Raw genomic sequence first — 10070 nt, 5'->3', positions numbered from 1 at the left:
GTCATCTAGGCATTGAAAAATGTAAAAGAAGAGCTAGGGAATCAGTTTTCTGGGCTGGACTAAATAAGGACATTGAGGTGCTAATAAGCAAATGTGAAACATGTCAGACATTTAGAAACAAACAGAGCAAAGAACCTATGATAATAACTGACATTCCTACATCACCATGGCTGAAAGTGGGAATGGATTTGTTTCATTTTAAGGGTAAAGACTATTTAGTGATCATTGATTACTATTCAAATTATCCAGAGATGGCTCTATTAGCTAATACGTCATCAAATTGTGTCATAACACATGCTAAATCAATCTTTGCAAGGCATGGCATTCCACATATTGTGGTGAGTGACAATGGACCATGTTTTAGTAGCAGAGAATGGCAAAAGTTTACAGAACAGTATGATTTTAAGCATGTAACATCAAGTCCACATTATGCACAGTCGAATGGAAAAGCGGAGAAAGGTGTTCATATTCTTAAGCAACTTCTGAAGAAAGCTGCAGATAGTAACTCTGATCCGTATTTAGCTTTATTAAGCTACAGATCATCGCCATTGCAATGTGGGTTTTCACCTGCTGAACGTTTGATGAATAGGAAGATTCGTACAACTCTGCCAAGTTATGACAGTAATGAACAAGGTGCAAAGAAATCGTCAAAGTTGGAGTACAGGTTACGAAAGCAGAAAGTAAAACAAAAGTCATATTATGACAGATCAGCTAAGATTTTACCCACATTGTCATACAAGGACCCAGTAAGGATTCAGGATGATGAGGGATGGAATACTAAGGCAACTATTCTGCAGGAAGTAGCTCCACGTTCATTTGAAGTGAAAACTGAAGATGGACAAGTTTTGAGACGAAATCGTCGCAGTTTGTTGGAAATTCCATTAGAGCCTGTTGATGAGTCGAATGAAGAATCTAAGGACTCTCAGATTATTCCTATGACTGAAACACATTGCAACATGGACAGTATTAGGGATGATCCACCTGTGTTAGGAAGATCTACCAGAGTGGTGAAAAAACCTGATAGACTGAACTTGTAAAAAAAAAAAAAAGGGGAAAAGTTGAAAAGTTGTATTTTGTAATTCAGTGTTTTATCTGTCTCATACACTGTATGTTATTCTTTGAACTTTCTTTTGTAACATTCTTACTTTAAAGAAAGGAGGATGTGATGATTGAATGAATTATACTTATGCCCACTAGGTGGCGATCATGAGTTCATGTGAATGCATAAATGTAAAGAATAGAACAACAGAGTGAGAGAGTCTTGGGTGACACACCTGTAAGAAACCTGTGTGAGCAGACGCATGAAAAGAGACTTTAATAAAAGTGTCTGAGCAATATAAGACACCTGGTCATTATCAAACACGAATATAACACAGTCTATCTGCTATTATAAATAATCCCGCCGTGCTCGTCCCCGCCGGCCGTACTCCAAGCATCAGCTCCCCGTCATTTTATGCTCATCGGTTCCCCGAAAAACTACAAAAACCCTGACAATATCATGAATCAATAAAATCTTCAGGACGTTATGTTGCTAACACTTAGCTTTCGTCATCAACTCAGGCGGAAGTGAGAGCTCTGCGCAACGCAAGTAATACCCCGACCGGAACAAGGTGCATTAAATAATAAAACATAACTTAACGAAGCTTCCGGGCAGATACATTTTCCTCGAGGAATTTTAATAATCGAGGAATCGTTTCAGCCCTAAATCCTTGTTTCATTTTTATCACCAGGACTTTAACTTTATGGAGTTTTGCTCAGTTTTACACCCTTTCAGCTTCATTTATGTATTGCGTTTATAAGTAAAACATTCAATCTGTGACATTGCCACAAGTGTGTGGCATATGTCTTTTACGCGTCGTACAATGAAAACGTTTGCTTCTGGTAAAAAAGGCAGAGTTTGGAAACTTATTCTCCATGTTGCTTCGCTGCCATAAAAGTATATTTAGTACTTAATTACATGGCAGCTAACTACAGATTCTAAAAGTGATTGCAGTAAGGAGACTTTAATAGCTTTGTGGCTTCTCCTCTAAACTTTAATTACAGCCAGAGTAGGTATTGTTTTGAAAGGATCGTTCTTCATCTTGCTGTAATGAAAACTTGTAGGTGGGAGGAGAGGATGAAGCGGAACTTTAAATCTTCCTAAATCTTCGGACTCAGGAAGGAGGCTTTCCCTCACAGGGATAGGAGGTCTCTGAGGGCAGGAGGCCGCTGCACGCGTGTGGCTCTCCGCTGGCCACCGTTCTAAGGTACAGCTGTGTAACCCCAGCGGTGTTTGGCCCTGAGCCTGGAGACAGCAGCTCCAATAAACAAACAAAGCTGAAAGCTACACTGGCCCCGGTCGCCTGTCCCTTTCAAGACGGCGCGGGAAGACTGGTGACCTTTATCCAGTCCACACCATTGAGTTTGAATGGATTTGGAAGGTTGAGTCGGTGAACAAACCCTAGAACAAATGGACTAAGAACGCGGACAAAATGGCAGCCAAACATCTTGGCTGTACTTGTTGGTCCGAGTTCACATTCTGCAAAGGCGAGCTGTAAGGATCCAGCACACAAGACGAAGTAAAACAAACTGGACTCACGAGAAGGAGACATTTTTGGGAAGACACAAAGCGGAAGCAGAGTAAAGGTTTCTCAAATGGCTAAGAGTTTCAATGAAATTCTAATGAGTCCAGAACTTTGTGTAGTCCATGTTTCTGTGCTTGTCTAGTTTTGCAGTGGCCTCTTCGCTAAAAATAAAGCGACGGACATGCTTGTTCACAGTTAGAAAAAGGGTTTTTTTCTCAAACTGTGTTTCAAAGAATCTCTGGTCAATCTATTGACCATCTTCTGATGGTTTGTATCACATTAATCCTGTAGCACTCAAAGTGCTGTATAACCTCGTTGGGATCAACGTAGCTGTGAGAAATACATTGGTTTGTGCTTAAATTGCAAGTAAATAGCTAACAGTAGAAGTTAGCATTTGAAACTAGCTAAACCTCGTTTGGATCAATATAGCAGTGAGAAATTGGTTTGTGCTTAAATTGCTAATAATTTGCTAACAGCAGTAGCTAGCATCTGTAACTCAGATGTGAGAAAATTTGCTCTTGCTTCTGAGGGAAATTCAGTGCGGCATTATAACTCACTCTTATTTTCCCAGATAAAGCCACATTCACTCATGCCCTCTCTAGGTTCTCCGTCTTCCTGCCACAGTCCAAAAACGTGACGGTTCAGTTAATTAGCTTCCCAAAATTGTCCTTACGGGTGTGCCTCTCACCCAATGACCGCTGTGGATACACACCAAAACCCTAATCCCTGATGTCAAACCCTTTGAAGAAGTATGCAGGCACACTAACAATTTTCCTTCTCTGTTTTCTGTTATGGCAATATCATCAGTTTATATCTTACCTTAAGCCAACTTAAGCCCAAAGGAGCTCATCATGGCTCAGCTAACATTTGGGAGGCTCATACTTTCCCATCATTCTCCCAAAACTCCCACTACTTCCCATATAGTTAGTTCCTTTGCATCATTTTTATATGATGTGCAAAGAAATGTTAAATGTTTTACTTATTTAAAAAAAAAAAATGTATTTCCATAAAGTAAACACAATAATCTTTAACAATAAATATTTTTTTATTCCATTTTTTTTCACACAGATAAAAATGGCAAACATAACATGTTATACACGAAGAAACGGTTTGGCATCCATTCAAAGTAGGTGCGACACAGTTGGCTGCAACACTCATAATGCCTGGTTCCTCCTCATTACCCTAAACTATAGCTCCAATTTTTCCATCCAAAGAATATCCTTAATCACACAGCTCACTGAGCACTTTTGTTTCTCTTGCTGGGAAATTGTAGAAGAGAGCCTTTTTTTTTTTTTTTGTCCAAAATGCTATAAACATTTTACGGTCTGGGAAACGCTTGCAAAACATGCTGTTAACAGTCCTCCCCAGGTGAAAAGCTGTGGAGCTCACATCCTCTCTTGACTCCACGGCTGTGCAGATGCTTATTTCACTGTGTATCATTTTGTGTCATCATGTATCAGTTCTTAATGCTAAAGCAATACAAAAAAAAGAAGAGTGGTTACAAGACAACATTCCTTAAGTTGGTCTATTTATTAAATGAAAAGACATAAACAAGAGCTTTAATACTTTTATGATTTGTGGTTACTGTGGTATGACTGAATAACTAGTGGTTATATGTTTTCACATGTTTGTGTGTAAATAAGACCCTCCTTACAAGGACTATAAATTCTCAAATTCACAGTCAAAGTCCGTCAGTCTGCACAAGATGTACTTCCACTGCCGATCTCTGAAATAAAGGAACGAGAAGGAAAAACTGTCAGTTCGACAAGCGAGTCATATGGGGAGTTCTTGCATTATTTACAACAAAATGATCTTCCTTCTGGCCAGGCTGTATTTGAACAGGTTGTGTCCATTCACAAATAAGTTGTTGGTGTTTTAGGCCTAACCTGAGCACTCCGCTGAATGTGGTCTGGGCCCCTCGGATGAAGTAGCCATAAGCAGGGATGACCATCTCTCCCTCCTCTCTGTAGTATTCAGGAACGTCGGTGGTCTTCCTGAGGAACGCAGCGGATGATTGTTTAACGTTTTTAAAATGTAGAGGCTAATATATAACATTTACAGGTACCAAATTTCTGTTCTTACTTTGCTGAGAGTTGCAGGAGCCAAACAGAAATTCTGGATTGTACTTTAATCTAATATATTTTGAACAATTTCAATTAATACATTTCCTGTTATGGAGAATTTCCAACTGGTGCATGTAAGTAGGGCTATTTCTTGGCAGCGGTAGTGAGTTTTGGCTTACTCGCAAGGAAATATTTATGTTGGGAAAACTAACAATGTAGCAAACGGTGAAACACGGCGGTGGTAGCATCATGCTTTGGGGACACAGCGGGGACAATGAGCCACAGCTATGCCGTAACTGCTCAGATCAAAGCATATTTGTGTTAGATTGGCCCAGTCAAAGCTCAGACATTAATCCAGGAACTTTGGGAATACTTCAAAATCAATGCTCACAGATGCTCTTATTTCAATTTGACTGAACTTGAGTTGTTTTGCAAAGAATAGATGAAAAGTAAAATTTTGTCTTCTTTTACAGAAGGTATTGACTCAGGAGCCTGATGGGGAGTTTTAACCTGTACTCAAAAATTGTACTCACGTAAGAGTAGCACCATTCCAACATAGTTTTACTCAAGTAAAAGTATAAAGTAATTGTCCATGATATTTCTTCATTAAGGGTAAAAACGTATTTGATAAAAACGCTACTCAGTTACTGATTACCTGATCAAAACATCGGTCATTTGATATTTAAAAATTACATAGTCAGACAGAGCAAAACATAAGGTTATGTGGTGATTCTGGTATTTGTTATAAAATGACAATAATTTATAGAAATAACATGAAAACAAATTTAAAAATGTGAATTTTTTGGTGAAAACTTGTTCTTCATTCAGCTGCGTTACTCGCAGAGGGCAGAGTAACCAGACATTTTAATCAATAATAATAGTGATACTTTGTGATAAAATTACGCAAGTAAAAAGTACAGTGTAGTAAAAAAATAATCCTAAAAGTACATATTTTATAAAAAAGTTGCTCAAGTAAATGTAACCAGTTACTACCCAATTCTGAAATCACATAATCACAGACAAAAGAAATTAAATGGCCAACAAGAACAGTGCAACTTTACATAACAGAACTGATCGAGGCTGTGTGGTCAAATCAAGAAATTCCTTTTCATCCTTATGTCCTCACTGCTTCAGTCATTATGAAATCTGCTAAATGGTTGCACAACACAACACTCCCAGTTCAAGCTCATTGGTCAAGTCCTGATACACTTGGACATCTGCTATACTTCTGGATGTGTGCTATATCATATCCAGATATGACAAATTCTTCTGGGTGCTTTAACCGTTTTTGTCTAGAACGTATTGTGAATGTGAATGAGCCTTTTCTCCCAGCTCTTTGTGCCATACTCTTGTGGTTGCTCTCGATTTGCATCTCTCAAGAAAGAAGGTGCCAAAAAGTGACAGACGGCTTCCTCAACGTGCCCGGCGTACTGTGTGAGAACGTACATGCAGGAGTACGGACAGCGGCGTTTGTAGTAGCAGCAGTAGAACTGCCATTCGCGGTCGAGGGTGGATTCAAAGTACTTGCTTTGAACGCCCGCCACCAGGCCATTCCGGGTACAGGTGGATGTCCTGCAAAGACACAAGTTATGAGTTACAGTTTGTTTTGGAGGGTTTTTTCTTCATTTTTGCTTTGGCCCTATACTGGACTATACTGGTTCTGGACATCTTAGATGTACCAGAACCAGACAACAGGAAATGCTGCGTGTGTAGGAACTTATCACGGCAAAGATGAACACAGCTTTCAGTCAGTCGGGGTAATTTCCTGCAGGGCAATGTTCTACCCTGTTGAATTCAATCAGCCCTCTATGATAAAGACAGGCGGGTGGAGCAGCAATAAAAAAAAAAACAAAAAAAAACTTTCACACTGTAGTCCAAGTGGTGCATTGAGTTCACTTAAGCTTAACCCAAAGGAAAAAGTTTAGGATTTAAATTGTGCGTTTTTTTCTCCAAACCACACCTGTCATCAGAAGCAGATATAGAGTGGTTTAGGTTTTGTTTGACCGAAGCACGCCGTCGTCAGACTACAATTCCTCCTTTCAATGGTGTTTTTTTCCAGAGGGTCATTTAAATCCCTTAATTAGGAAAGCTTTCAGTGAAACTGATGGTTAGAGAAAGGTGTTTACTTTTGGTTTCGGCATCTAAAAATGCACATTTAAATCCAACAGCAGCTTCTTTGTTTTAAAAGTTTGTTTTTTTTTATATTTGATGTGCTGCTGTGTGAGAGACAGCAGGTAAAATCCCAAAGGAATTAATAAAGTTTCTGCCATCTATCTTTTTCTTTCTTTTAAATGTACCCACTAACTGGCTAGGCTTGGTCGGGATTGTGCGCGCACAGTCTGTTAACACCATTCGATTTTTATGAGTGCTGTGTTGCAAAGATTTTTTTAAAAGTCTAAAACCGTACGGCCTATAAATCCTGTGCAAGGATTTCTAAATGGGCCTCTGACAAAGGACTCTGGACGGAGATGTTAGAATTTTTTGGACACGGCTGCGTTCCCAGGAAACGTATCGGAGAAAGATGATGATTCATACCGGGTCTGGAGGGCCTGCTTTGCTTCTCCAACAGAATCCGGCATTTTATGATGGCAATAAAAAAGGAACACGTGTGAAATCTGTCATGCAATTTCAGTTTGAGACAAATGAAAATGTTGCATACTGGTGCCACTTAGGAGTTATTCATAAATGTACAACTAATGTTAAATATATCATTTTCATAACTAACTACAGAGATAAAGTAACCTGATGGCTGATTCTGACATATTTACATTGATATGTTCATTAACATCCTTTGTCCCTTCTTAGTTAATTATTAAAAAGTGGCTGGTTGCTAGCCGGGTCTGCTTAGAATTTGTCCAAGTGACAAATTATCACTTGTGAAAAAAATGTTGTTCTAAACCTGAATTTGGTTTGTTGTCAAAAATAGATTTGAAAACTGCATACTTAGTTTGAAAAGCAAAGTAAATGCAAATTATTTCAAATTTTCTCAATACTTACTTGCAGGTCTGTGGCTCAAAAATACGACACTTGAAAGTAAAACTAATCCTTTTAAATGGGCAAAAACAATTCTCGAATATGTAACAACCGGTTATGTGATTGTTTTATATTTTTATTTAATAAATATTAAATTATTAAAGAAGTAATTGAGTTTTTTTTTTTTTACAACTGGGGATCTACGGAGAGATTGTAACCAGTTAAAAATGTTCTCGCACTTGTTACCAGAGGCTAAAGCTAACAACAAGTCAAACTGGGCCCAAGACAAACATATTATACCTTCTTAAAACAACTCCTCTCATACTCATGCCAAGAAGACATGGGCTGGTAGTACTAACCTTACAAGGGAAGCAGACACCACAGTACGCTGCATTTTATGGATTAAGAGCCAGAAAGTCATAGCTCTTTAAAAATAAAGCTCGTAAAAATCAATAAAATTGTATCAACCTCAGAAGAGGATAATCTGGGCAAAAATGCTAGCATTTTGTTTTGCAGTATGTGTTGATGGTGGGCTATGACTTACTTACAATTTTTAAGTCTAAAGTTGTTGTTTTTTAACGAAGGAGAAGCTCTAGCTAGTTATTTGGGAATCAACAACAAAGTATTGATGCTAAAGCGTTATCTGATATGTGGGAAGTTAATTATAAACAGTGCAGACGCATTGGGTGCACAGGAAATTTGATTTCATATGAACTTTGCGGCCAACAGGATAGGAATGTTTAAAGCTGTATTTTATGGTCACTGTTTGTTGCGGTTTTATGTTAATTGTTTTATTAATAGCAGCACTTTGAGATTTCTGTAAATGTAAAGTGTGTTTTAAATAAAATTTATTATTAGTAGTAGTAGTAGTAATGGTAAAGCGGACTTGCAGGTATCTGCCTCAGCTGAACCTCCGTTCAAAAAAAAAAAAAAAGTGAGCCGTCTTTGTAAAGTTTGTTTCCAAAGAGAATTAACATTTTTAGATCAATATCTGAACCCCAGATTAGTGAAAAGGAGATTATTTTATGTCATTCTGAATTGCTTAACCAGATTCAAAAGTGAGATCCCTCCAAATAAGGGAAACCACATAAATGAAAACCACATAAGGTTTTCATTTAATTTCAACAAAGAAACATTTAATTTTTCTTTAGGATCAATAAAGTACTTTTGAATTTGAATTTTCTCTTCAACTCAAACATCAAGACAAAGTCACTTACTTCATGTCCCAACCCAGGATTTGTACCACCAATCAACTTTAGGTTTGGTCATTTGAAATATGCTTTATTACTTATTAAATCTATTTTACTTAGCCTCACTCTAAACTATACATTTAAAAAGTGAGTGAGCAGCTATGAAATGACTATCGATCGTTGTTTTATAGGAAATGTTCAACTCAACTCTTCTGTATATCTACTGACACCCTGAAGATCCGTATATTTGAATTTCAGGCATCCTACTCTCAGTGTGTGGCAACTAAAAGCCTATCCAGCTGAGGAGTCAAAGAAAGGCAGTACCCACCACTCCAATCCGGCTCGGTTGATGTCGTCCCACCAGCAGTCGCTTGGCTCACCCAGATTCTCAGGTACAGGCTGGCACTCAAAAGACCACAGTCGGTCCGAGCCTTCCTTCTCACTGAAGTAGCTCCTGATGGCAACCAGGAGCTCTCCATGGGGGCACTGGAAGTTGAAGCCCTGGCGGTAGCCATTCACCCAGCCCATGTCATAGTGGTCATATGGCTGAGCTGCCACTGTGGCCAGCAAAGACAAGACAGACGCCAGCAGAGCAGGATTCATGTCGACGACCAGAGTCTGTCTGCTGTACTGTCTCACAGCTGTCTCACTTTAAGCTCCTCTGAGCCCTTCAGTTGTCCAGATGTTTCGTATCCAGGAGGGATGTGTAATTTGCTGGTCGCGGGACAATTCCAAACGTTGTCCTGACCTAACTTTTTAAGGTGGACTGCGTCGCAGAACACACACCGAGTCTTTCAGCAAATAAGGGTTTACCTTAAATCACATGCTTTTTCTGTTTAGATGTAATTCAGATATTTATGCGCTGCTTTTGCCTGAATGGAAAAATATGCTCACGTGGTAACCACCTCGATCCTCGTGTGGCAGGCTTTTACCGAGTGAATATTTTAACACTTTGCAGGCGTTTTAGGGGACAGTTCTGTGGAAACTGAGAAGCAGTAATATTGACAAGACGTACTGAAATTAGATCAGCTGCAGTTGGGGTTGAAAGAAACAGCTCAGTCCATAATTTAGACCGTCTTTACCAAAATTTGTTCCGTTACATCACAATCAACATAATTATACTTCACAGTACTTTTGGATTTCCCACCAGGCAATGCTGAAATGTCTAAATGTTGGTTTAGTTTTTAACCACACTTTTATGTTTGCATGTAAGCCCCCTTTATACAAAACAAAATCCAAACCATAAGAGCAAATGTATGAGAATTACAGCTGTTTTTGTG

The 10070-nt window shown here is 38.8% G+C and overlaps 1 protein-coding gene across 1 annotated transcript; it reads right to left on the bottom strand.

Annotated features, from left to right (window-relative positions):
• Positions 1 to 3590: 3590 nt before the first annotated feature.
• dpt (dermatopontin) lies at positions 3591 to 9507 on the bottom strand. The gene is made up of 4 exons (XM_028028936.1): positions 9119 to 9507; positions 6074 to 6199; positions 4451 to 4558; positions 3591 to 4290 (listed from the first exon to the last, which is right to left on the bottom strand). The coding sequence occupies exons 1-4, from the start codon at positions 9391 to 9393 to the stop codon at positions 4224 to 4226; spliced, it is 576 nt and encodes a 191-aa protein (XP_027884737.1). The 5' UTR covers positions 9394 to 9507; the 3' UTR covers positions 3591 to 4223.
• Between the last annotated feature and the right edge of the window lie 563 nt (positions 9508 to 10070).

The sequence above is a fragment of the Xiphophorus couchianus genome, chromosome 9 (assembly GCF_001444195.1).
Source record: "Xiphophorus couchianus chromosome 9, X_couchianus-1.0, whole genome shotgun sequence".
Taxonomy (NCBI): Eukaryota; Metazoa; Chordata; class Actinopteri; order Cyprinodontiformes; family Poeciliidae; genus Xiphophorus; species Xiphophorus couchianus.
This window is presented reverse-complemented; position numbering and strand designations above follow the sequence as displayed.